The sequence below is a fragment of the Sapajus apella genome, unplaced genomic scaffold (assembly GCF_009761245.1).
Source record: "Sapajus apella isolate SASKATOON/1434 unplaced genomic scaffold, GSC_monkey_1.0 scaffold21, whole genome shotgun sequence".
NCBI classification, from domain to species: Eukaryota; Metazoa; Chordata; class Mammalia; order Primates; family Cebidae; genus Sapajus; species Sapajus apella.
In genome coordinates this window covers 1,705,665-1,733,122 of record NW_022436961.1, presented here as the reverse complement: position 1 = coordinate 1,733,122, position 27,458 = coordinate 1,705,665, and the positions used below count along the sequence as shown (strand labels likewise).

General features: G+C 47.0%; 1 protein-coding gene across 5 annotated transcripts in view; it reads left to right on the top strand.

Moving 5' to 3' along the window:
• The window catches only part of IKBKB (inhibitor of nuclear factor kappa B kinase subunit beta), a 61,953-nt gene that overhangs the window by 29,201 nt on the left and 5,294 nt on the right, over window positions 1–27,458 (top strand). For 4 of the 5 annotated variants that reach the window (XM_032288080.1, XM_032288077.1, XM_032288079.1 and 1 more), the window contains 15 exons: window positions 4,641–4,729; window positions 5,783–5,872; window positions 8,315–8,439; window positions 13,886–13,993; window positions 16,062–16,191; window positions 16,566–16,760; window positions 17,456–17,570; window positions 18,357–18,480; window positions 19,083–19,234; window positions 19,402–19,463; window positions 20,547–20,656; window positions 21,715–21,764; window positions 21,854–21,953; window positions 22,154–22,301; window positions 26,286–26,413. In XM_032288080.1, the coding sequence (XP_032143971.1) occupies window positions 4,641–4,729; window positions 5,783–5,872; window positions 8,315–8,439; window positions 13,886–13,993; window positions 16,062–16,191; window positions 16,566–16,760; window positions 17,456–17,570; window positions 18,357–18,480; window positions 19,083–19,234; window positions 19,402–19,463; window positions 20,547–20,656; window positions 21,715–21,764; window positions 21,854–21,953; window positions 22,154–22,301; window positions 26,286–26,413 (1,726 nt within the window). Of the gene's footprint in view, window positions 1–4,640; window positions 4,730–5,782; window positions 5,873–8,314; window positions 8,440–13,885; window positions 13,994–16,061; window positions 16,192–16,565; window positions 16,761–17,455; window positions 17,571–18,356; window positions 18,481–19,082; window positions 19,235–19,401; window positions 19,464–20,546; window positions 20,657–21,714; window positions 21,765–21,853; window positions 21,954–22,153; window positions 22,302–25,234; window positions 25,390–26,285; window positions 26,414–27,458 lie in introns of those variants that run through there. The other variant, XR_004271925.1, reaches the window with a different exon arrangement.

Sequence of the window (27,458 nt, the reverse complement as noted above, 5' to 3'; positions counted from 1 at the left end):
GGCTCCAGTCTTGAACTTCTGGGCTCAAGTGATCCTCTCACTTCAGTCTCCCACATAGCTGGGATGAAGGCATGCACCACCACACCTGGCTAATTAAAAAAAATTTTTTTTTAGAAACAGGGTCTTGCTATATTGCCTAGGCTGGTCTCAAACTCTTGGCCTCAAGGGATCCTCCTTCCTCGGCCTCCAAAAGTGCTAGGATTACAGGCGTGAGCCACTGTGCCCAGCCTCACCGTGTAGTTGTAAATAGCTTAACAGTTTGCAGTGTGGTGCTTCTCACAGCTCTTCTCTGTAATGGGAACGTGAGAAATTACCTGGTAGGCTTTTATGCTTTGTGGTGTAGCTTTCAATTTTTACAAACATGTCTTATTGCTATTGCCAGGGATTTAGATTTTTAATAAACTTCCAGATACAACAGTATTTTCCTTAGTCTCAGTATCTCATTTTCCATTGAATCTAAGCAAAGTTAGATTCTCTAGGCTTAAGACAATTTTGATTCATTTCACTTCAGCTCTGAAGTCCTGTTTTGTAAAATGTAGCACAGTGATACTGAACCAAGCTTTTTGAAAGCTTATTCTCTACAGGGCACATTTAAGAGATCTTGCCTATCAGAATTTTTACATTTCAGTCCAAGAAATTCTGTATAACAATGCCTGTTAGATTCTTTTTTTTTTTTTTTTAGATGACGGAGTTTTACTCTTGTTGCCCAGCCTGGAATGCAATGGCGTGATCTCAGCTCACTGCAACCTCTGCCTCCCAGGTTCAAGTGATTCTCCTGCCTCAGCCTCCCAAGTAGCTGGAATTAAATAGGCATGCACTACGACCCCAGCTAATTTTTTGCATTTTTAGTACAGACAGGGTTTTACCATGTTGGCCAGGCTGGTTTCCAACTCCTGACCTCAGGTGATCCACCTGCCTCGGCCTCCCAAAGTGTTGGGATTACAGGTATGAGCCACTGCGCCCATCCCCTGTTGGATTCTTTAAACCTGGACTTTATTAAGTTGACAGAGGTATTTGAGAATAGATGACTACCCCCGAATGAGGAATAAAGTTTGTTCTGTACAGTTGTTTAAGCATAAAAAAAGACAGCTATTAATAGTAGAGTATTGAGTTACCAAATTGCTGTCTCTCTTCACTGAAGATCTAGTGACAACTGTAATCTGTGTGGCGTAGAGAGGGGTGCCTTCGGTCTGATCCGAATGCTCCTCTACCTCTTCACTGGGGTGGCTCTGGGGACACCTGCTTGGACCTTGGGTTTTGCCCTGAGGTGCTATGCCTCCAGCTCTGGGGCTTTGTCTCAGTCTGGGCATGTGTACTCAGGCAAATTACAGCATCTTAACTTCCATACATTCTGCTTTGGAAAAAACTAACCTATACTTTTATGTTTTACGTCCTGATACTCTTCAGCAGCCTGTCATATATCCACACATGAACCTATCGATTAACAGACACTTTGAGTTATCACATGGCCTTTCATGAACCTATCAATTAACAGACACTTTGAGTTATCACATGAACTCTGTGCCAGCCAGTAGTTCAGACCCAACAGCAGTGCCATCCCCGTCTGCAAGGCTGTGTTAGTACAGCTATTTATTGTACTTCATTTACTTTATTATGCTTTGCTTTGATTTTTAATAAAAACTAGTAAAACAAAAATAGAAGTACTGATGAGAAGCATTGCTCTGTAAACATTAACACAATTTAGAACAAGATGAAACAATGTTTTAGGCATGTGGAAAGCAGTGAGTCTTTCACTTCATCCAGGCATTAATTGGACCTAAATTAATGTACTCTGTCACGTAGGAAGGAAATGAAAAGTGAGGAACAGTATGAAATGTTGGAACCACACGATCGAAGGCTGGGCTTAAAAGAGCTGATGTAAGGAGAGGTCTGGCACCACAGATTGAGTATCCCTAATCCAAAAGTCCAAAATCCAAAGGGCTGTAAAATCTGAAGGTTTTTCAGCACTGACATGATGCCAAAAGTGGAAAATTCCACACATAAGTACTTAACACAAACTTTGTTTCGTGCACAAAATTATTAAAAATACTGTATAAAATTACCATCAGGCTATAAAATCATTTTGATAAATTCCGTTGTTTCATATAAGGTATATATGAAACAAATGCATTTTGTGTTTAAGCTTGGGCTCATTAGGAATATGCCAGTATTCTAAAATCTAAAAAAAAAAAATTCTGAAAAACTTCTGATCCCAAGTATTTTGGATAAGACATACTCGCCTTGTATAGCCTAATGTTCTGAGCTAGAGCTCCCCTAATAAGGTGGAAGTCAGTTGTTCCGCTCTCAGTTTGACTCTTAAATATGTTTTCAGGAAATGTTCAGCTTAGAGTCTTTGCAGAGCATGTTTGCTTACTCAGTTTCTGTGGAAGGCTTTTCCACTGCCTTGCACAGAGTCCCCTGCCCATGACAGCAGACAGGATCGCTGCCCGGGCCTCAGGGGTCTTCCCCTCCTTGGTTTGCCCTGGCTGCTGCCCTCTTGGTGTGGCTTGATGTGTGTGAGAGAGACAGAGACAGGGACAGAGAGAGTGTATGTTGGTGGTGGCGGTGGCAGTGGCACAGAGAGGGCTCATTGTTAAGCCTCTCAGTGTTACTGCTTTTGACTTTTGAAATTTTAAACGAAAAGCAGGTCATACCATTAACTGTCCCTCTGAGTCAGAAACTATCAACCCAAGAGTTGCTGTTCTAATGTGGCACTACCGTGATTTGTTCTACCATTTCCCAATGACTTTCTATTTGTTTCTAATTATTCATTCCAAGATATACAGTAAGTATCCTTGGGCTGCCAGTGAGGTGAAGCAACTTTTCATATAATTATCATCATTTGTGTCTCTTCTTCTGTGCATTGTCACCACTTGATGTTCTTTGCCCATTTTTCTTTTTCTTTTTTTTTTTTTTTCTTGAGATAGAGTCTCGCTTTGTCTCTCAAGCTAGAGTGCGGTGGCTGTGATGTCAGCTCACGGCAACCTCCAGCTCCTGGGTTCAAGCAGTTCTCCTGCCTCAGCCTCCCAAGTAGCTGGGATTACAGGGGCACGCCACCACATCCGGCTAATTTTTTTGTATTTTTAGTAGAGACAGGGTCTCACCATGTTGGCCAGGCTGATCTTGAACTCCTGACCTCAGGTAATCTGCCTGCCTTGGCCTCCCAGAGTGTTGGGATTACAGGTGTGAGCCACTGTGCCCAGCCCCATTTTCCTTCTGAGTTCCTTTCTTACTGATTTGTAAGGGCTGTTTATCTGTTAGTTACCTTTACTCCTTGGTGTATGTGTTAGGCTGTTTTCCCAGCTCTCTTGACTTTTGGCTTTGTTTATAGTATCTTTTTCCATAAACTTTTAGAACCTTTTCAGTTTTTTGCACTGTTCTATTTATGCCATATGGCTGTCCTACATACACCGCTGTTTTTGCTACATGTATCCCATGGTGTTTTAGAGTTTTTGTTGCTAATGTGAATGGTTTTTTTTTCTTTTCCACTGCAACTGGATATAGCCAACATAGAGAAAAGCTATTGACTTGTATATTCTTGTTTGTTTCCAGACAACTTGCTATATTTTTTCCAATTTTTAGTCTATTGGGCTCTCTAGGCTGCAGCCATAGCATCTCCAAATAAAAATAATTTTATCTCCTTTCAATACTACTTGCTTGATTTCTTTCTTTTGTAGTGCAGTGAACCAGGATGTCTGTTAAAGTTATTCAGCCTCTCTCAGGGATAAAATCACGTCCTTCTTGCCGTCTGAGCTGCAGGCGGGTCCCTCCTCGTGTGACGGTGTCATGTTGCCTCTTCACAGCAGCAGCTCTTGGTATCAGATGCCTCCACAGCCAGGGTTGTGCAGTCTGCTTCCTTCTAACTAGATTCTGAGCTCTTTAAAGTTGGGGATCACACCCCTTATTTTATATCCCTCACAGAACCTCCCAGAAAACTGGGCACGTAGTAAGTCCATGCTGAGCTGTCCGTATATGTGGGAGGTGTCCCTGTTCTCTTCCTCTGCCTCCCTGCTTCCTGGAAGCTGGCTCTGACTTCCTGGGACCGTCTATCATGTGACTATATGACTCTGTCCTCAGGGGCCCTTCTCCCTTGCCCATGCTATAGAATTTAGATTTTCGAGCCTCTAGACCAGAGAAGTTTCCCTTCTCGAACTTTATTGGCGTCAGCATCACCTGGAAAGTTTGTTAACACAGATCATGGGGTCATCCCCAGAGACTTGAATCCAGAGGTCTCAGGTGGGGCCTGAGAATTTCACATTTTGAACAAGCTTGTTTGCTGCTGGTCCAGGTAGTTTGAGAAGCACTGCTCTACGCTGCAGTTGGTGACCTCATGAATCCAAGGAAGAGAATGCCTTGCGTAAATAAGCCAGATTTTTATGAAAGTCTAAGCCTTACGTAGTACGGCCCCTGCCCTCCACCCTGAGGTTTTGCTCGAGAAGTCGGAGTATATTTCAGGGACACGCAGCATTTATCTTTTTTTTTTTTTTTTTATTTTTTTTGAGATGGAGTCTCACTCTGTCGCCCAGGCTGGAGTTCAGTGGCGCAATCATAGCATTTATCTTTTGCAGGTTAGGAGATTCTGTCATGAAAGCATTTTTTTGGCTTAATAAACACCCATCCCCCCCTTCTCACCCCCTCAGCCTCTGCACTTAGGTACCTTCATGAAAACAGAATCATCCATCGGGATCTAAAGCCAGAAAACATCGTCCTGCAGCAAGGAGAACAGAGGGTGAGTGGCGCCCTGGGACTTAGCCTCGGGTGGGTGTGCCGGGAAGTGCCCCGGGAGGAAAGGAGCGCACTCTGCCTGTCTGTGTGTATTTGCATTTCCTTGCCTGCACTTTGATTCTCTGGGAATGCTTTTTGATTTGAAACAAAATTCAGCAAAACAGTTTTCTTGCAGAGTGAGGCAAATTTGAATGGATCACATTGTTAGTTGCTCAAGTTGCAGGAATCTGATAAGGAAAATAATGTTTGCCTTCCCACCTCCACCCCTAGCCTTTGGGACTAGCACTTCTTGGAAATCGACTTTTTGTTTTTTTGTTTGCTTTAAGGGCCTCACCTCTTGATGCTAAATGGAAACCAGCAATCAGTTGGTTGTGGATGTGGCTGGGAAGAGGCACTGGGAGCTGGCATCTGCTGCCAAGCCTGGTCCAGCCTGTGGTTTCACCAGAGCTCTTTGTGGCCTCCTCAGTGGCCACCTGGTTCAGAAGAGGTGGTGACTGCCCCATGGGCTTGACACTGTGGTCTTTCCCCACTCTGTGTGTTCAGCTGGGGTGGTGAGCAGAGGCTCAGCTGAGTGGAATGCTGTGACTGAGCTCTTAGATCACCCACTCCCTTCCCATACAGCTGCCCTCAGCACCTAGGCCTGGTGTGACTACCATAGGGCTCGCCGTTCTTCCAGTTCACACTCAGTGGTGCTCAGATTTGAGCACTGAGGGTCTTTATTGAGAAGAGGCTGGCACGGTCCTTCCCGTTTCAAGTCCGGCTTTAGCTGTCTTGAGGGCTGGTGCCTGTTCTGTTCATTCAGCCTCGCTCTGACGATGGGTGGCTGAGTGTGGGAGGACACGTGCCTAGCTTTTTTACAATATGCCTTTTCTTTTGCCCTGAATCTACCGTGTTGCCAGCATTCTCCTTTGTATCTGGCAGCTCTTAGGAGTATGGGATCTAATAGTACTTGGGAATTCAGAAATACCTCTGCTCTAACAGCAGGCAATCAGAATCCTTGTAGAAGGACAGTGTGTTCTTATAATGCTCAGATTTCTCCTCCTCCCTTTTGTTTCAGTTAATACACAAAATTATTGACCTAGGATATGCCAAGGAGCTGGATCAGAGCAGTCTCTGCACATCGTTTGTGGGGACCCTGCAGTACCTGGTAAAAAGTGGGCCTTACCTGTTTGCCTGTCAGCTCCTCCCTGCTGCTGCATTTGCAGGGCTCCTCTCCCACCCTGCTCTCAGCACCTAAGTCCCACCTGCTCTCTGAATGTTTCGGGGATGCATGAGGTCACACCTATAACCCGGTCGAGTCAGCATTTTTTGCCACCAGATGCCCTGTGGAGGGATGTGGTCATCTTTGCTGGTGTCCGGAGGGCTCTGATCATGCGCCTTGCACCAACCCCTAGCCTCTCTGTGCCTCAGTGTCTTCTCCGAAAGGAAAGGGTTTTAAACAGATACATGCCAGTCTCAAGCGGTCCTCCCACCTCAGCCTCATGAGTAGCTGGGACTACAGGCAGGAGCCACTGAGCCCGGCTGAGCCACAGTTTCTATGAGGTATCTCAGGGGCCACTGAGGAGGGGCCAGAGCTCTGAGCTTACCACTCTTTGTTTACGTTATTTGGTCTGAATATTGGGTTTCTGTTTGAGTCACTCATTCATTCAAGAATTTTGATGGAGCGTAGTCTGTGCCAGGTGCTATGCTCAGAGCTGGCGATGCAATGGAAAAAAACAAGCCCTTTTCTGCCTTCAGAGCTTAGAGTTTAGCAGGAAAGCAGGCATTACTGTGATGCTTGTACAGATAACTAAGAAATTACAGTTGCGGTGAGTGTTACAAAGCAAGAGTGCAGGGTGTTGTGAGAGTGTATATTGGGAGGCCTCAGCCTGGTCTGGGACTTGAAGGCTGAGGAGGTGAAAGGGACTGGAAGTAGGGGACAGGAGGGGAATTCCGTGCAAAGGGGTCACACACAGGAAGAGCTGCGGGTGTGGCTGGAACCAAGCACAAAAGGAAAAGAGAGTCTAGAGTTGAAGCTGAGAGCCAGGTAGGGCACAGATTATGAAGGGCCTTCAGGGTTGGGCTAAAGTTCTAGACCTTATCTTAAAACCTCGGCAGAGATCAATGGGTTTTAAGTGGGAGGAACAACTCTTTGGAAAGCCCACTCTTGATACTGTGTAGAGAAGGAATCAAACTGAAGAGGAGTGAATCATGGGCAAGGTGGTGACAGTGACGATGTGGAGGGCAATTAGATTGCAGGAGGGCTTAGCACAGTTGCCCAGTGAGACCTGTCACAGGTTGCTTGCTGATGGCAGTAGCCACCACAATTGGGATTGACTCAAGGAATCTGAGGCTTTCAGAGTGGAGACTTGCAGGGACTGTGATTCAGGCACCTGTGTCCATTTGGTGTGAGATTCAGTAGGTCCTTTTGGAGTCCTCCAAAGCTCAGCAGCAGTCTAGCAAGGGGGACCCCATGGTCTAACTGAGAGCTGAGTTAAGTCATGTACTCGCGTGAGCTATAACATCTGCCCATAACCAGACACAGAGGTTGATCTGCCCATCCCAGCATGTCTTCTCTTGGTTTGGGCTCCCAGGCCCTTCCTTAAGTTTCACATTTCCAACCAGACCGTGCACAACCCTGTCTCCATGCCTTTGCTTGCCCTGGTCCTTTCTGTCTCCACCCACCTGCTGAGCCCAGTCTGCACCCCCAGGACCGCTGGCCTGTGTCCCCTTCCTTGGTCCCTCCAGCTCTGTCTGCCTCAGCAGCAGCCGTGCGTCACACTTTCCCTGCCTCATTATATCCTGGCCCTTTCTGCAACCACATGGTAGCCGGTTCAGGGGTTCAGCCAGCACTTAATGCATGCACTTGGTGTAGACAGCCTGGCATCATTTTCCTTTACCATTTGTAGTCTCTCTTCCGATTTCTACACAGCACCCACAACTGCGTCCTGCCTTAAACTAGTCTTCCATAAGCACCTGAAATGCTGCAACCCTCTTTTTTTTTTTTTTTTTTTTTTTTTTGAGACAGAGTCTCACTCTGTTACCTAGGCTGGAGCGCAGTGGCTCGATCTCGGCTCACTGCAACCTCCACTTCCCAGGTTCAAGCAATTCTTGTGCCTCAGCCTCCTGAGTAGCTGGGACTACAGGTGCACACCATCATGCCCGGCTAATTTTTGTATTTTTAGTAGAGACAGTTTGATTATGTTGGCCAGGCTGGTCTCGAACTCCTGACCTCAAGTGATCTGCCTGCCTCGGTCTCCCAAAGTACTGGGATTACAGGTGTGAGCCACCGTGCCCAGCCTGCAACCCTCATTTTTAAAGGGGAGAAGTTAAAACCTAGCAATGGGTGTGTGATGTACTCTGGCCCTGAATCTTTAGCCCCTCCATCAGTACTTACTTGAGTGGGGCATAGAGAGGTCTTAGAAATGGTAGCATGATATACATGCTAAACACACCTGGGGTCCCCTCCTTACCCTGAGTGCATGCGCCAGTGCCCCCTTGGATGGAGCCAGGAAAGCCTGGGGTGAAAGCAGATGGGCTGGCTGCCCAGAGAGGAGTCGTGGCCCCCCAGAGAGGAGCAGCTCAGGTGTGCCCCCTTGTGTTGCTGCAGGCCCCGGAGCTGCTGGAGCAGCTGAAGTACACGGTGACCGTCGACTACTGGAGCTTTGGCACCCTGGCTTTCGAGTGCATCACAGGCTTCCGGCCCTTCCTCCCCAACTGGCAGCCTGTGCAGTGGTGAGTGGTGCCAGGCCGCCTCGATGCAAGAGGGAGCCCCGTCTGCTCCTTTCTCTTCATGCACCCTGTTTCCCTGGGTGCCCCATCACCGGGCCTGGGAGATCTGTGTTGTGTCCCTTCTGAGAGGAAGGCCTATTAGGACCTAACACGGGCAGTGGGATGGTCTGTGCTCCAGGGACCTGTTAATAGATAGAGAGAGTAGCTGTTAAGTCTTCGTGTGGATTCTGAGCCTTCACATCTTTAAAGACAATGCTGTGTCAATGTCATCTGCTTTGTGTTCGGAAATAAGAGACTATTGTGTGAAAATGTGCACTTAACACTGAGAATGCTGTTAAGTAAACAGAAATAAGATGTGTACACATGACAAATCAGGAGGAATTATGTGAAAATTTGTTGTTGACAAATTTTACTACAACCTGAATATAAATTTTTGTTTTTAAAGCGTAAGAACGTGGCTGGGCGCAGTGGCTCACGCCTGTAATCCCAGCACTTTGGGAGGCCAACACAGGCGGGTCAGTTGAGGCCAGGAGTTCTAGACCAGCCTGGCCAACATGGCAAAGCCCTGTCTCTACTAAAAATACAAAAATTAGCCAGGTATGGTGGCAGGTGCCTGTAATCCCAGCTGCTCAGGAGGCTGAGGTGGGAGAATCACTTGAACCCAGGAGGCAGAGGCCGCACCACTGCACTCCAGCTTGGGCGACAGAGTGAGACTCTTTCTTAAAAAAAAAAAAAAAAAAAAAAAAAAGATTCAAAACAACAACAACAACTGAGCATAAAACGTAAGAATGTAGCTGAAATTGTGAACCTAATAAATTACACCTTTTTCTGATTAAAAATTAAAGGATACAATGAAGATTTGTAGAATTACTCTGTATTCTTTAGCTTTCATTTTGCTGATTAAAGAAATAATGTATTGTTCATATGTTTATATAAAAGTTAACTGTCACCACCAAAAATGATATGTGAGGTAATACATATGGTAATTAGCTCAATTCAGCCATTCCACAGTGTGTACCTCATGTTGTACATGATATGTATAGACCGTTTTTATTTGTCAATTTAAATAAAGAACTGGGGGGCAGAAAAGAAAAATTAAAAAGTTAATTATTACTGAAATGCATAATTTAAAAGTGAATATTACCCCAAATCAGTTAGATTTTATTCAAGATTGTTCCTTGAGAGGCCACACATTAGTTTAATTGATGCTACTGCTGCTCAGAACTTCTTTATTTCAAGTTTTAATTTTTTGGAACAATGATAAGTTCACGTGGCTCAAGTTTCCAGAAGAATGGGGGAGTATGCAGTGACAAGTCACGCCAGTCTCCTGGACCCTCATTTCCCTTCCCACAGGCACCTGCTGTTTTCCAGGAATGTTTTCATATCTTCCAGGGTTTTCGCATCTTTGAGGGGTGTTTACAACGTGTTCCAGTAAATTGGCCTATATTTGTTGTTCCTGCATTGATGTTTCCCCACCTTTTACCCCAATGGTAGCATTGTCTGATCACGGTTCTGCACATGCTTTTTTTTTTTAATTGCATTTTAGGTTTCGGGGTACATGTGAAGAACATGCAAGATTGTTGCATAGGTACACACATGGCAGTATGATTTGCTGCCTTCCTCCCCTTCACCTGTATCTGGCATTTCTCCCCATGCTCTCTCTCCCCTCCTCCCCACCCCCCGTCCCTCCCCCCTTTTCCCCCCCCCAACCCCCCTGTGTAGTGCTCCCCTCCCTGTGTCCATGTATTCTCATTGTTCGACACCCGCCTATGAGTGAGAACATGCAGTGTTTGATTTTCTGTTCTTGTGTCAGTTTGCTGAGAATGATGGTTTCCAGGTTCATCCGTGTCCCTGCAAAGGACACGAACTCGTTTTTGATGGCTGCATAATATTCCATGGTGTATATGTGCCACATTTTCCCTGTCCAGTCTATCATCAATGGGCATTTGGGTTGGTTCCAGGTCTTTGCTATTGTAAATGGTGCTGCAATGAACATTCGTGCCGCACATGCTTTTAAAGCTTTTCACATCATGAGAATTTCTTTTTGAGCCAATTTGCATCACAAAAAAGGATTCTTTTGAGCTTAAATCATACTGTGTAGTTTAATTCCCCCTCGTTTTTGCCAGATTAACTTTGTTTCATTTTTATGTTTTGGAAAATATGGAAACAGTGACCAAAAAAAAGACAGGAATCAACTTTCATCCCATAATTGGGAAGTAATCACTATGAACAGTTTTGTGTCTCCAGGATCTTTAGTGTGTGTAAACAAAAGTAGGTTATTATATCCTCATACAACCTGCGTTTCAAAGTTGATACTGAAAATGCTTTGTTTTTCCATATTATTTGTAGTGTCCATTATTTTATTGAATGTCTGGTGCTGTGGTTCATTTAACTTATCCCCCGTGGTTGAAAGCACATTGATAATTTTTACTTCTTAAAATAACACTAAGAATAACATCCTTGTAGGGAAATTCTTGCACACAGTTGTTTCCCTAAGATAAAAACCTAGAAATGGAATTAACAGATCTTCAAAGAGTTTGCACATTTTAAAGGTTTCTGATGCATGTTAGTTAGCAAACTATTCACCAGGAAGGTTGTATAAATACACGTCTCCACCTGGAGCATGGACTCTGCCCCTTTCACCACATCCTTGCCAACACTGGCTGTTGTCACCTTCTGGAACTAATGAAAACAAAACATGAGTGTTTTCAGAGGACAAGTATCTACCTCATGAGAATATTTATTTATAAGAATAAAGTGGGCTGGGCACAATGGCTCAGGCCTGTGTTCCCAGCACTTTGGGAGGCCGAGGTGGGCAGATCACCTGAGGTCAGGAGTTTGAGACCAGCCTGGCCATCATGGCAATACTCCGTCTCTACTAAAAATACAAAAATTAGCCATTTAGCCAGACGTGGTGGCACACCCCTGTAATCCCAGCTACTCGGAAGGCTGAGACAGGAGAATCGCTGGAACCCAGGAGGCAGAGGTTGCAGTGAGCCAAGATCATGCCACTGCACTCCAGCCTGGGCGACAGAGTGAGACTCCGTCTTAAAAAAAAAAAGTAGAGTGTATCCTTTGAAATCGATTCCAGAAAAGTGGTCTTAGGTGATAGCAGTCTGTTCAATTCTACATTTATCCCCCAGTGAGGAAGGTCCATGCCCTGAGTCTGGAGAAATGGCAAAGAATGCCCAGCTGTGGCTAGTTACTTTACAACAGGCATTGCTCCTTTAGCTACATAGGTTCTGGAATATTGAGGAATTTGTTCATTAATTTATAGTCTCACTTTATAGTGTAAGCATCATAAAAATAGCTTTAAATTACATGTGCATCTATAGTGGTTTTAACTAAGGGAATTATTGCATTTATTCAGGTCACTTGTTGAGCGTTTGCCTTATTTATGACAAGATGAATTAAAATCCATTAGAACTAGAAGAACAGGTGCGTGTTGAAAATACATTCTGAAGACTCAGCGTCCTCGTAGGAAATCTGTTGTCTGCAAAGCCGTCTTCCTAAAGCTTCCCTCATCGGTGCCGGAGGGCCAGGTGGCCAGTTTCAAGTAGATTTCTCTGAAACCCAATAAGGAGCTCTTTTGAGGACTAATCTACTTTTTAATGCTTTGGGCAACTTAAAAATATTTACTATCTCATCTCAGATGGCAGGTAAATAGTAATTTCCAGACAAACGCAATTCGAGCTTTACAATTCTATTATAAAGCCACTTTGAAATACATTTTAGGACAAGCCCAAGCGATAAGCATCTTACTTTGGGTCCTTTTCTAATTTCCCATCAACAGCCTAAGTTTTCTAGCAGAGGCTTGTTGCACACTTACATGATTAGAAAGCTTCGGAGCTCCCAACTCACAGCTGTCACAGTGTCAGCCCAAGCTGTGAAGCACCAGCTTCTGCCATGCGCCAGCTCTTCTAGCTTTCCAGTGTGTTCCAGAGAGGCCAGTTCACCATTTACCAATGAGTATTGTTTGGAGCAAAGCATTTTTTATTTGAGTTTCCCAGATGTTTTGAGGAAAAACTGTATTTGGACATTCAGACAGAATGGAAAGAACACCAGACTTTGGGTTTGAGCCCCTGATTGTGCTACTCTGTTGTATGACCTTGGGCAAATCATTTGATCATCATTTCCTTTGGTCCAAATTGGGGGACTAAAAATAATGTCTGCCACATGGGCCTGTCATGACAATAAGTGAATGCTCTGTGTCAGAGTACTTGGTTATCTATGAAGCATTATTCAAATTTACTGTTCTTATTACCAAGATTTGAAGCCAGCTGTGTGTAGATTATTTTTACTGGCCAGGCACCGTTGCTTACCCCTATAATCTAGCACTACCACTCTGGTAGACCGAAGTGGATGGATTGCTTGAGTCCAGGAGTTTGAGACTAGCCTAGGCAACATGGTGAACCCCCGTCTCTATTAGCTGGGTGTGGTGGCGCACACCTGTAGTCCCAGCTACTCAGGAGGCTGAGGTGGGAGGATTGCTTGAGCCTGCAGGGTTGGGGCTGCAGTGAGCTGTGATTGTGCCACTGCACTCCAGCCTGGACAACAGGGAAAAAAAATATTTTTACCTTAAAATACTACTTCAGATACCCCAAGAAGTTCCCTAAGTTGGGAAATGTATAAATGCACTTATCCTTAGAAACAGTATTTAGCTGTGTACATTTAGAGGGAAGTGTGTATGTGTGTGCATACATTGTGCATATTTCGTGTAAATGTCGTATGCATGCTGTAATCTAGGTTTGGAAGTCCCAATTTTAACCTCTATCAAAACACAAGAATGTGTAATAGATGAAACAGAAGGTAAAGCAAATGAGAAGGAAAAGCCAAGGATGAGATAAGGAGGCAATAGTACTATCTCAGAACTCTGGGCATGAGATGGTCAGTGACTCTGCTAAAGGCTGCTCTTCAAAAAGTCATTCAAGCAGTCCTGACCAGCCTTAAACTCTCAAAGGATCTGCCTGACTCAATGTGAATGAACTATTATTCTAAAAGAGTGGGGCTATAAGTCTCCTGTATAGTTGTAAACTGATATTACAAATGTAAAGTGACTCTTGAGTGCTAAGTGTTGTAGGGATATGTATGACTGTATGTATATTTCACTGGTATCCCAGTCAACAATTGACTGCATAGGTGACAGTGGTCTCATGAGATTATAATACTGTTTTTTTACTGTACCTTTTCTAGGTTTAGATATGTTTAGATACACAAATACTTACTATTGTGTTACCCCGGCCTACAGTATTCAGTACTGGAGCATGCTGTACAGGTTTGTAGCCTAGGAGCAATAGGGTGTACCATACAGCCTAGGTGTGTAGTGGGCTAAACCATCTAGGTTTGTGTTATGTTCACACAAGGACTACATCACCTAATGACGAGTTTCTTAGAGTGTGTCCCTGTCGTAGCAACATGTGACTGTACCTAACAGGATTCATATTTGCAGGCATTCAAAAGTCCGGCAGAAGAGTGAGATGGACATTGTTGTCAGTGAAGACTTGAATGGAACAGTGAAGTTTTCAAGTTCTTTACCCTACCCCAATAATCTTAACAGGTAAGGCACAGTGGCATTACACGAATACATATTTTTCTTCCTTTTTTAGAAATACAAGTCTGGGCTGGGCACAGTGGCTCATGCCTGTAATCCTAACACTTTGGGAGTCCGAGGTGGGTGGATCACCTGAGGTCAGGAATTCAAGACCAGCCTGGCCAGCATCTTTAGTAGAAATGGTGAAACCCTATCTCTACTAAAAATACAAAAATTAGCCGGGCGTGGTGGCGCGTGCCTGTAATCTCAGCTACTGGGGAGTTTGAGGAAGGAGAATTGCTTGAACCTGGGAGGCGGAGGTTGCAGTGAGCTGAGATTGCGCCACTGCAGTCCATCCTGGACAACAGAGTGAGACTCCATCTCAATAAAAAAAGAAAAAAGAAATTCAAGTCTGAAATGACATCCGATGACTTTTAAATAGGTTATCAGGATATTGTCCTCTAAGAACTTGACATAGTCCTTCTTAATCTTTTTTTTTTTTTTTCTGAGTCGGAGTCTCACTTTGTCACCCAGGCTGGAGTGCAGTGGTGCACTCTCGGCTCACTGCAACCTCTGCCTCGGGTTCGAGCGATTCTCCTGCTTCAGCCTACTCAGGAGCTGGGATTACAGATGGCTAATTTTCGTGTTTTTAGTAGAGATGGGGTTTCACCATGTTGGCCAGGCTAGTCTTGAACTCCTGACCTCGTGATCCACCCACCTTGGCCTCCCAAAGTGCTGGGATTATAGGCGTGAGCCACCGTGCCCGGCAGTCCTTCTTAATCTTAAATCTAGAATGGGTTCCCTTCCCTCATCTGCTTAGAAATCATCTCTTTTCTAAGTTCACATAACAATCTGTCTATACCTCTTATTGCCGTTAATAGCCTCTACCTTGTATCACCTTCAGTTTTGCATAGGGTTTATCTCCCGTTCAACAGCAGTCCTTTTAAGGGTAGGGAATTATACCTTATTTCTCTTTCCACCCTTCATGTAGCCCAATTCTGTGTCACAGTCAACAAATAAATCTTTGTCATTTGAATGGCATTACAATCCAGTCTCAGAGCCAGAATCTAAACAATTAATAATATTGTGTAATAGTACAGAATTGGATACAGTGCAAAAGAAAGCTACAAGGCAGTCACACATAACTAAGTGACATGGATAATGATTACCATATTCACAGGGTGGAAGAGAAGATTCGATGAACTAATGCTGTATGGAATGACAGGTTAAGCTAGAACTTTTTGGAAGGGTCTGGACAGATGTGAAGGACACGGACAGATGAAGAGGAAGGAGGAAGGAAATTCTAAGGGGGAAAGATTGGGGTGAGCGAGGCACGTTTGGGAGGTGGCGAGGAGCTGTGTTGGCCTCAGGGAAGGGTGGGTTCACAGTAGGCAGGCTCTGCAAGGGTCAGGGGAAGGAGTTTGGAGTTTGTCCTGTGAACTCACTACATCTGGCAGCATGGGATCTAGATTCTGTAGGGGTCACCTGAGCTAGGATGTGCCTATAAAGTGTATTTTAAAAGCCTCATTCATTTCGTTTATTTTCTTATCTTTTCTTTTTTTGAGACAGAGTCTTGCTCTGTCACTCAAGCTGGGGAGCAGTGGTGCAGTCCTGGCTCACTGCAACTTTTGCCTCCCAGCTTCAAGCAATTCTCCTGCCTCAGCCTCCTGAGTAGCTCAGATTATAGGTGCACACCACCACATGTGGCTAATTTTTGTATTTTTAGTAGACATGAGGTTTTACCATGTTGGCCAGGCCAGTCTCAAACTCCTGACCTCAAGTGATCCACCCGCCTTGGCCTCCCAAAGTGCTGGTATTACAGGCGTGAGTCACCACGCCTGGCCCTCATGGGTCATTCTTATGCTGCCATTTGGAGGTCAGGAATCTCTGATTTGGGGGTATTTTAGAATCCAGGAAAGAGGTGTGAGCACCTGAATAATTGATTGGAAATGTTTATACTGTTTCTCTCCGATAAACCCCTTTTCATTTTCGTTTACTGTCCATTGGCTGCCGTCTGTGTGTATACTGGGAGACACACACTGTGGCCCAACATTGGCTGGAAGTGTCTCCTCCCACACTCTGCTCCTCTCCACAGTGTCCTGGCTAAGCGACTGGAGAAGTGGCTGCAGCTGATGCTGATGTGGCACCCCCGGCAAAGGGGCACGGATCCCACGTACGGGCCCAACGGCTGCTTCAAGGCCCTGGATGACATCTTAAACTTAAAGGTGAGCGTGGAGCCTAGTTACCCCTGAGGCAACAGCTGGGGTCCCCAGAGGAACATGCAGTTTTTAGGACAGAGCAGGTGATGGGGCCAGCTGACCTAGTGAGGAAATTTAGGCTCCTGCATCCGTCTTTCTGCATAAGTAAAGAAAGGACAGCTGTGCTAATTGACATTGGCTATGAGGTCATAGCCACAGACAGACAGGATTATGAAAGACTAAAATATGCGAAACATGGCACCTGACCTCTCACCCTCAAGCTAGGCCCTTGCTTTGTGTGGTTGGGAAATGCTGGGAGTAGCAGAGAGCTGAGCTAGGCAAGTAGATGGCCATGTCCTTGAAGAAATCAGTTTTCCAGTAACATCTGGGTTGTGTTGCAGCTGGTTCATATCTTGAACATGGTCACAGGCACCATCCACACCTACCCTGTGACAGAGGACGAGAGTCTGCAGAGCTTGAAAGCCAGAATCCAGCAGGACACGGGCATCCCAGAGGAGGACCAGGAGCTGCTGCAGGAAGCGGGCCTGGCTTTGATCCCCGAGAAGCCTGCCACTCAGTGTATTTCAGACAGCAAGGTGAGCCCTGGCTTCGTATACAACACCGTGTTTTCTTTGGCTGTGCCTCCTGGGAAACTCATCACACCTTCAGATTTCCATTGTACTTTGTCATGTAGTCTGTTAATCACACAGTGCAGATACCTGCCTGGTAAGTTGGCGTATGGGCTCCTCTGTGTGGCCTGATAGGAAACACAAATCACCTTGCTGGGCTTGTTACTTTCAGACCCTCCAAGGCCTTTCTCTTGCCTTTATTGCAAAAAGTGATGCTGTAGCACTTGAATCTCTCAAGTTGCCCACTTGGCCCTCTTCCAAGTGTGTTAAAAAAAAATGATGCTGCACTGTCTTGAGTCAACTGAAACTATTTATAACGGCCTCTGTATACAGAACTGGGTTGGGCACCTGAGTTAACTACAGCTGTGTAAGACACGGCCTCTGGTGACTTATGGAGATAAAGTTATATGAGAAATAATCATTGCACAGGGGAGTATATAGTGAATTTCTCAACTTCACAGGGGAGACAGAGTAAAATAGAATGTAATAAGTTTGTAAATAGGAATGCATTCAGACAGTAGGTGTAGGCTGGAGACGTTAAGAAAGACTTCATGAATGCTTCGTACTTGCTGGCTGAAGATGCTCTTGCTGAGCAGTGGGGAAAGTTCTGGAAAAGAGAGGGTTGGATCCACAAGATTCACTTTGTTCTTGTCCCTTTACAGTTAAATGAGGGCCGCACATTGGACATGGATCTTGTTTTTCTCTTCGACAACAGTAAAATCACCTATGAGACTCAGATCTCCCCACGGCCCCAACCTGAAAGTGTCAGCTATATCCGTAAGAATTTGTTTTGTTTTGTTTTTCTAAATAATTAGTTATGTGTGGGACAAGGCAGGGGAGGGAGACAGGACTAAGGAAGGGAGCCACACGAAGGAAATCAGTATTGCTGGTCCTCGGGGCAGCCTTCCTTATTTAGGACATGCAAGGAGTAGCTAGGCAAGAGAGAGTGCAGGAAACCATCAGTCAATTTCGCCCTCCTAGGCCGAGCATGGTGGCTCACACCTGTAATCCCAGCACTTTAGGAAGGTGAGGCAGGAGATGGATCGTTTGAGCCCAAGAGTTCAAGACCAGCCTGGGTAATATAGTGAGATATCATCTCTACAAAAAATTTAGAAATTAGCCAGATGTGGTGGTGCCTGCCTGTAGTCCAGCTATTCAGGAGGCTGAGGCAGGATTGCTTGAGGCTGAGAGTTCAAGGCTGCAGTGAGCCATGATCAGCCCCACTGTATGAGTCTGGGTGACAGAGTAAACCTTTATCTCTTTTAAAAAAAAAAAAAAGGAGTTTTATTGGAAACATATGGCTCTCTATACACATGTGTCCAAATGTTCATAAAGTTTTTTTCAAATCAACAGCTACTTATTGACTACCTGGCACATGCTTATGCTGTCATGGGTATAAAAACATGTATGTGACAGTAACCAGGCATACACCCTCCAGAGTTATGTGATCCTATAGTAGGTACAAAACATGAAAGTGCAGCAGCGTTGTGAGGCAGGATGTGGTTAACTGTAGGAGAGTTACTGTGGTTATTCTCTGACAGTTGCTTGTGTCTCTTTCTCTAGTTCAAGAGCCCAAGAGGAACCTTGCCTTCTTCCAGCTGAGGAAGGTGTGGGGCCAGGTCTGGCACAGCATCCAGACCCTGAAGGAGGATTGCAACCGGCTGCAGCAGGGACAGCGAGCTGCCATGTAGCGTGCCAGGCTTTTTTTTTTTTTTTTTTAAATTTATTTTATTTAAAAGTTCTTGGTGGCTTTGGCCACAGGGAGGTGGCTGAGGCAGGAACCCAGAAGCAACTGTTAGGAGCAACAAAAGAGAAACACTGGTTTGGATGGACGGGAAGCGGTTGGGTGGGTGGACTGAAGGAGGCCCCTTTAGACCTGGCGAGGTGAGTGTGGTCAGCACAGGCGAGGAGTGCAGAACTGAGGGTGGGCTGGCGGAGCTGCGGCCGGATTGGGAACCCAGAGGAGCGTACTGCCATGTGGATTAGCAAAACTCCCCTGACTGTCCTGCTGGGGACTTACGACTCCTTCCCCAGTGTGACTCATTTGCCAGCATGATTGGCCCTTTGTGTCTTCCTTTGTCTGATGCCAAGTTTGGTGCAGAACCTCAGGCGTTTTTGAGGGCTAGGAAATTGTCCTTGAGTTATGAGTGGCTGCTGTAATGATGATGATGATGATGATAATTATAACCGGGACCTCCCTTGACATTTGAGGGGGTTTTGTTATTGTACAGGAAATGGAATTTGGATCCCAGAGATGCTCCAAGACTCTGTTCCTTGTGGTTCCTGCAGGATGAATCTCCTCCGGAACAACAGCTGCCTCTCCAAGATGAAGAATTCCATGGCTTCCATGTCTCAGCAGCTCAAGGCCAAGTTGGATTTCTTCAAAACCAGCATCCAGATTGACCTGGAGAAGTACAACGAGCAAACCGAGTTTGGCATCAGTGAGTGTGCACTTTGCAATGCGTTTTGAGAGACCGTGTTTTTGTTTTCCTTTTCCTCTTTCTGAGGTTTCTTTTGTCCTATTATAATTGAGTTGCTTATTTCGTTTTAGTTTTGTGGTGTTTTTATTTTGTTTTGTTTTGTTTTTCCTTCTCAATTTTTTTTTCAGCATCAGATAAACTGCTGCTGGCCTGGAGGGAAATGGAGCAGGCTGTGGAGCTCTGTGGGCGGGTAGGAGACTTATTCTGGGTTTTTGAACTTACTGAGGGGGTGAAGTTTTATGTTTCCACTTCTCACTTTCTCATCAACACTGGGTTGATCTCTGTCAAATATCAGGTGTTCCTCACCATGCTTTGAGCTTAACCGGACTGACTGGAAAGAGGCCAAGAGAGTAGCCAGTAAAGGGAGCCCCTCTGTGGCCAGATGCAAGAGCTGCATGGATGGACAGAGATGGTCCAGGTTTAAATAAGGAGCAAGTGTTAGGTTCCCTTGGGGGAAAGCCGGGACTGTTTCCTGTTAGGGAGGGCATAGGATGGGGTGATCAACACTCCCACTCCCTCTTATCGAAGGTTTTTGACAAATTTTATTGGGACACTAAATCTGTAGGAAATAAAAGGTCTAGGCAGAAAGTGTCAGGACAGAGTGAATCAGACGCCACTGAAAATGTTAATTATGAAGGCAAAGGAAATACGTGTGACTTAAGAAACTCACACAAACTGAAGGCTGAAGTTGGGCTCTGGGGCTTTTTCCTGGACTTATCCCCTGTCTTTGCCTGTGCACTTGGGCAAGGATCTTCACCTGTGTCTTCATATCTCTTTTTAAATTAGTACTGATAGATATGTGTGTTTAATGGTGAATATTAACCATAGAAAGCGTGAGTGCTTCTCCCCATCTTGGGACTCATGATCTATGAGATAAAGCAGCCTGGGCCTTCCTGCTGGGTGGCATTGAGATAGACAGATTAAGTGAAGAGAAAGTAATGTGCCTTGGGCATCTTCGGTTTGCCAGGCAGCACACCAGAAGCTTTAAGTACTTCATCTTATATGACTCCTCAAATGGCCCTGTTAGAAGCCTATTTTATGCAAAAGGAAACTACCTGGGGGTAAGTAACTTTCCCAGGGGTCACACAACTAGAAAGTGGTGGACCGAGAGGCAAATGCAGCGATTCTGACTCCACAGTCCACATTCCTTTGAGCCAGTCCGTTGAGAGTCCTCAGGGAGTGTGGAGGGTCCCTAGCCTTCCCCCCCACATAGATCTTGCATCTCAGAATGCTCCTACCACATCAGTTGACATTAGCACAGCTTTTCCATTAGGAGAATGAAGTGAAACTCCTGGTGGAGCGGATGATGGCGCTGCAGACCGACATCGTGGACTTGCAGAGGAGCCCCATGGGCCGGAAGCAGGGGGGGACACTGGATGACCTGTGAGTACCAGATGGGGGTCTCACTGTGCCCAGCACACACAGACACCCCTGGAGCTTCTGTGTGTGTTGAGGGAACCCTCAGTGGCTGTGTGGGACCATTATCCTCTAGAGCATGATACCCTGTGGGGTCATCTCTAGCAAATCATCACTGAGCCTCAGTTTCCAAATCTGTTCAGTGGCAAGAAAAGCAGTCTGACCTCACGAACGTGTAACGATTAATTCAGATGACGCATTTGAGAGGCAGTCCGTAATCCATAAGGCTGTAAAACGCAAGCAGCCTCTACCCCTGTATCAGACTCCCCTGATTTGTCACACCCTGACGCAGGCATAGCTCAGAGCAGAAAGTGAGACACAGAAGGAAGAACCCGATGAGGCTTAGGAGGTCGGACCTGGAAACGGTTGGTTTGAGTCTTTGTCAGGTATTTGGCATTGGCTCCAGGAGGGGAGGAGGGTTCTGGGCGCCTCACTCCTACCTGAAGATCACGTGTATGTGCTCCTGCTGTGCAGATGGAGGGAACCAGGCAGCCTGGGTCAGCCTGTCAAGGGCTGTGTCACTGTGAGCTCAGCAGTGTTCCCTGATTAGGATTCTTAGGACAGGAGCTCCAAATGTCAGAACTTTGATTCTGTATTTTCTCTGATTACTTAACCCTTTATTCCCCTCTAGTTATTTTATTTGTATTTGTGTTTGTATATTTTTTTTAAGAGACAGGGTCTTGCTCTGTTGCCCAGGGTGGAATGCAGTGGCACAATCATAGCTCACTGCAGCCTCAACCTCCCGGGCTCAAGCAGTCCTCCCACCTCAGCCTCCCAAATAACTGGCACTGTAGGTGCATCCCACCATGCTCAGCAAATCTTAAGAAACATTTTTTTTTTGGCCAGGCCCAGTGGCTCACACCTGTAATCCCAGCACTTTGGGAGGCCAAGGCAAGAGGATTGCTTGAACCTAGAAGTTCGAGACCAGCCTGGGCAACATGGTGAAACTCTATCTCTACCAAGAAAATATAAAAATTAGCCATATTTTACCTCAAATCTAGACAGAACTTCTTTGTATATTTTAGAGAGGAGCAAGCAAGGGAGCTCTACAGGAGACTAAGAGAAAAGCCGCGAGGTAAGTGGGGTTCTCCTTATCTCATTTTTGGGGCATCGCTACTCTCTGCTGGCTTCCTTGAGGAACTATGCTACCCTCTCTCTCTCCAGACCAGCGAACTGAGGGTGACAGTCAGGAAATGGTGCGGCTGCTGCTTCAGGCAATTCAGAGCTTCGAGAAGAAAGTGCGAGTGATCTATACACAGCTCAGGTATGAGCCCTAACCTTCCTGCTCCGGAGGAAGGACTGGGAGTTGCAGGCTGGGTGCGAGGTCCCCTTCCTCCCTCTGCTCTGATTCGCTGGACCTCGCGAAGCGACTTTCTGCAGCTGCTGACCAGATGCACAGTTGCCACAGCTTCTGCTTTCTCCAGCCCAAATGCCATTAGAGTTTGTCATGTTTATTCTTTGCAGTAAAACTGTGGTTTGCAAGCAGAAGGCACTGGAACTGCTGCCCAAGGTGGAAGAGGTGGTGAGCTTGATGAATGAGGATGAGAAGACTGTTGTCCGGCTGCAGGAGAAGCGGCAGAAGGAGCTCTGGAATCTCCTGAAGATCGCTTGTGTGAGTGAGCGCTGTGGCCCCGGGCCCTTGGCCCGCCAGCCGCCTCTGCCTTTCCGCGTCTGTGCACTGCCGCTATCCCACATGGGACACCACAGAGCCATCATTAGCCCACTCAGCTGCTGCTCAGTTTTCATGTCGCTGTTTTTTGACTTGGTGTGAGCAGGGAGGTCAGAGGAAAGGCCTGTGCTAATCATTTTCATTGATCTGTGTATTACTTTCCTATGGCTGCTGTAAAGATGATCACAACCTGAAAGGCTAAAACAACAGAAATTTGGGCCAGGCATGGTGGCTCATGCCTGTAACCCCAGCAGTTTGGGGAGGCTGAGGTCAGAGGATCGCTTAAGCCCAGGAGTTAAAGCCTGCTGCGAGCTGTGATCACGCCACTACATTCCAACCTGGGCAACAGAGCAAGACTCTGTCTCTAAAAACAAAAACAAATGTGTTACCTTGAGCCCAGAAGTTGAAAGTGCCGTGTCAGCAGGGCTGAGCTGTCTCTGAGGGCTCTTGGGGAGGGACTGTCCTTGCCTCTTCCAGCTCCTGGTGGCTCCAGGCATTCTTTGGTGTGTGACTGCATCACTCCAATCTCTGTCTCTGTCTTCATATGACCCCTGTGTCCCTCATCGGGGTATCTCTTATAAGAACCCTTGTCATTGGATTTGGGTCTCACCCAAATAGTCCAGGGTGATGTCATCTCAGGATCCTTAATTTTTTTTTTTTTTTTTTTTGAGATGGAGTCTTGCTTTGTTACCCAGACTGGAGTACAGTGGCACGGTTTCAGCTCACTGCAACCTCCACCTCCTGGGTTTAAGTGATTCTCCTGCCTCAGCCTCCTGAGTAACTGGGATTACAGGTGCCGACCACCACACCCAGCTAATTTTTGTATTTTGAGTAGAGATGGGGTTTCACCATGTTGGCCAGGCTGATCTCAAACTCCTGACCTCGTGATCCGCCCACCTCAGCCTCCCAGAGTGCTGGGATTACAGGCATAAGCCACCATGCCCAGCCAGGATCCTTAATTTAATTAAGTCTCTAAAGACGCTTTCTTCAAGTATGGTCACACTCAGAGGAGTTCCAGGAGTTGGGATGTGGCATATTCTTCTTCGGGCCACCAGTTCAGCCCACTGTCATGTTCAGCAGTGCGACTTAGTTGACCATCGCCTGCATCCGCGCTGCTGTCAGTGCAGTAACCTGGGCTTTCTGTGCACACCATCTTAACAGAGCTGTGAGTCCATGGAATGTCAATGGGGGGAAAATGTGAAACAAAACAGCCAAGAACTGAGGTGGGAGAAGAGCCAGGCCTGGCCATGTCATGGGAGCCAGAGCTGCTGGGAGTGGGAGCCCCATTGTGAAAGGCTGCAGAGAAGGTGACACGGATGGAAGAGTGACTTAGGCATCCGTTGCCTTTAAGAGCAAAGGGTCAGTTTCTACAATGAGGATAAAGAAATAAAATTTTTTAAAAAAAGAGCAAAGGGAAGGAAAGAGGGAGATGGTTGCTCATGGTGGAAGCAGGAGGTGGCACCCTAAGAGAGTCTCATTGTCAAAGGCGGAGGGCATGACACAGTGCAGAGAACAGAGGGACTGGGGTCACATGCCAGAGCTCTGGGCATGCCTTGGGAGCGTGAGTGACATATCTTCCTGTAAGAAGAGAGGAAAAGGAGAAAGCAGGATAATGACATAGAGAGGATCTGAAGAGGTGAGGGAGGTGCAGGTATTCGCACATGATACCTGATGTGTCCTTTACATCCATTGAGCATTTATTAAATGCTGACTGTATGCCCAGCAAGACACACCGGGGAGAAGGCATGGCACCTGTTCCCAGGAGGGCCTAATCCTTTGGGCACAGACGGGCATAAGCGAGAGCCGCTCAGGGTGGGAAGGGCTGGGAAGCAGCTTCAGGAGGCATGAGCTGCAGTTTCCATGCACAGGGGGAGCTCCAGCTTTTCTTAGAAGAGAGGGAGCAATAAGAAAGTTCATAAGGAGCTGTCCAGCTAAAGAGTGAGGACATTCCAGGACAGAGATGTCACTTTATCAAAGGCAGAGAGCCTGGGGAATCAGTGTGTTCCAAGTGGGGACAGGCTGGTGTGTGTGGGGAGGCTGCAATGGAGGATGAAGCTGCTGAAGAAGGCAAGGGCGAGCTTATGCAGGCCATGCTTTGTTTTGTAACACACACTGGAGTGCAGTGGCACAATCTCAGCTCACTGCAACCTCCGCCTCCTGGGTTCAAGTGGTGCTCCTGCCTCAGCTTCCCAGGTAGCTGGGATTACAGGTGCCCGCCACCACGCCCAGCTAATTTTTGTATAATGTTTTCTTACTTTTTTGAGACAAAGTCTCACTCCGTCTCCCAGATGGAGTGCAGCTGCACAATCTCATTTCACTGCAACCTCCACCTCCTGGGTTCAAGGGATTCTCCTGTCTCAGCCTCCCAAATAGCTAGGACTCTAGGCTCATGCCACCACACCCAGATAATTTTTGTATTTTTAGTGGAGTTGGGGTTTTACCACATTGGCCAGGATGGTATCAAACTCCTGCCCTCAAGAGGTCTGCCCGCCCTGGCCTCCCAGAGTGCTGAGATTAGAGGCGTGAGCCACAGCACCCAGCCCATGTTCATTTTCAAAGCACACAGGACACAGGGCAGGATCTGTCTTTTCCCTCGATATTAAAGGAACTTGAGTGTGGGGATGTGATCACATCTGGGATTTGGGGAAGTGCCTCTCCAGGCAGCTGGAGGATCTGAGCCCCTGGCCAACCTCAGCACTGAGAAGGGCTGCTCTCTGGGTTGGAGTTGAGCCGCCCCTCTGCAGCACAGGACAGGACGGGGCAGGAGCCGGGACAGGGCCTGGCTGGGAGGGAGCCAGGAAGCGCAGGCACCGTCCCCTGTTGCACTTGTGGTCCAGGGCAGAAGCACAGGAGGCCAATGCTGGGCCTGTCCCCGGGCACAGTCAGCAGGAGAACAAGGAATGGAAGGCTTGGGCACTTGCATGGCTCCTTGATGTGTGGGCCTTGAGGTTTTGCTGGAGAGGAGGATGTGGAGCCAGGAGAGTTCCATGGCCTGAGGGACACGTGAAAGGATAAAGGACTGCAGGCCACAGTGAGTGCCGGGGGTGGGGTGGGGTGGGGTGGGGTGGGGTGGGGTGGGAGGGCGGGGGGGTCACGCGGGTGGGGTGAGGACCATGCGGGGCAGAGATCAGCAGAGGGGTGACCTGAAGGTTGGTGGCTGGTCATGGGCTATGAGCTGAGGAGGCTCAGGTAGCTGGAGTGGGAGCCCATGCTTGATCCTTCAAGCTGGGAGGGACAGTGGCTGCAGCCCCCTGGGAGTCAGGGAGTCCTGGCTTCTTCTCAGCCAGGTCATATAGGATGCGAGCCACAGGAACTCCCATAGCCTTTTTTTGTGTGTCTTTTGTGTGGAAAAGAGTAAAAATACTTTCCTGTTGTTTTCTTGTAAAAGTTCATTAAGGGGCCGGGCGCAGTGGATCACGAATCCCAGAACTTTGGGAAGCTGAGGCTGGTGGGTCACCTGAGATCTGGAGTTCGAGACCAACCTGGCAAATATGGTGAAAAACTATCTCTACTAAAAATACAGAAGAGGCTGAGGCAGGAGAATCACTTGAACTCAGGAGGCGGAGGTTGCAGTGAGCCAAGATGATGCCACTGCACTCCAGCCTGGGCGACAGAGTGAGACTCAATAAATAAATAAATAAAGGAATAAAGCTGGTTTAAAAAAAAAAAAAAAACTGCAAATAAATGTAGGCACCCTGGTCTCCTAAATTTAGAATCCTTTCCTCAAACATCCCCCTTTTGATGCAGAAACATTTTTGAAGCCAGATGCAAAGCACCAGCTGACCCTAGGGTAGGGGAGCTGGCTGGTGGGCTCTAGGGATAGCTCTGGCATCTGGCAGCCAGTTGTCTCCTGAGAAAATACTGTGGCATGAATGCAAAGTGTGATTCATCACTTGGCTCCTAATTTCTTTTGATTTTGTCCCTTAGAGCAAGGTCCGTGGTCCCGTCAGTGGAAGCCCGGATAGCATGAATGCCTCTCGACTTAGCCAGCCTGGGCAGCTGATGTCTCAGCCTTCCACGACCTCTGACAGCTTACCCGAGACAGCCAAGAAGAGGTAGGTCCTCCTTAGGAGTGCTAAGTGTGACCATCAAGGGCACGTCAGGAGATTGGGGATGGAAGCGTTCTTCACTGGTGACTGTCTGTCCGATGATTTTACCACTTCTCTGGGTGTTTGTTGCATCTGCTAGGTCCTGTGGGGACAAAAGTGATACAGGTTTTGCTCTCGTGGTCCCTCGAAACTTACTAGTTTCTTTTTCCGAGGCTTGGATGACTACTTTTTTTTTTTTTTTTTTTTTAAAGATGGAGTTTCACCATGTTGGTCAGGCTGGTCTTGAACTCCCGACCTCAGGTGATCCGCCCGCCTTGGCCTCCAAAGTGCTTGGATTACAGGCATGAGCCACCACGCCTGGCCTTGGATGACTACTTAATGAGAACATTGGGAGTGCTGGTCAGGTACATGCTGTTACCTTTTATCCATGGGAAGCTACATTCCTTCAGGTAGGCCCACTTCCTCTCCCCTGAGCCATCTGTCCCCCATCACCTCACCACCACCTTGAGTTACTGAGTCACCACCCTCCTCCTGGTGCCTCTGACCTTCCCATCCTCTCCCTCCTCTTGCCTGAACCACAGTGGCGGGGCCAGGGAGGGGGGTGTGGGGCAGGGCTTTCTGCCTGCTGCCTCCTGCCTTTCTGGTGCCAGGCCTTATCTGGTTGAATTAGTCTTCACGAAATACCACTCTGACCAAGATGTTCCTTAGTCAGTCATGAATAACAGCTTCCCGCTGCGTTATAGATGCTCAGGTCCAAGCTTTCTTCAGGTCTCATCTGGTCCAACAGTGCAGCATCAAATTCTCAGGTCCTACTGGAGACCTGGTTTGGGAGCTCAGGGTTGGTGCCCAGCAGTCTGTGTCTAGCAGGCCCTCCACCAGTTCTCCAGCACACTGCATGCCACCTCTGCTCCCACGCTCATCTCTTCCCATGGTTTGTTTTGTTTGACACCTTCTGTGTGCAGGGCCCTATGGGATCCTGCAGGCTAATCTCTAGGCACGGGAAACACTGATGATTGCCTGGGGCAGGGAAGGGGGATGGGAGTGTCTGATA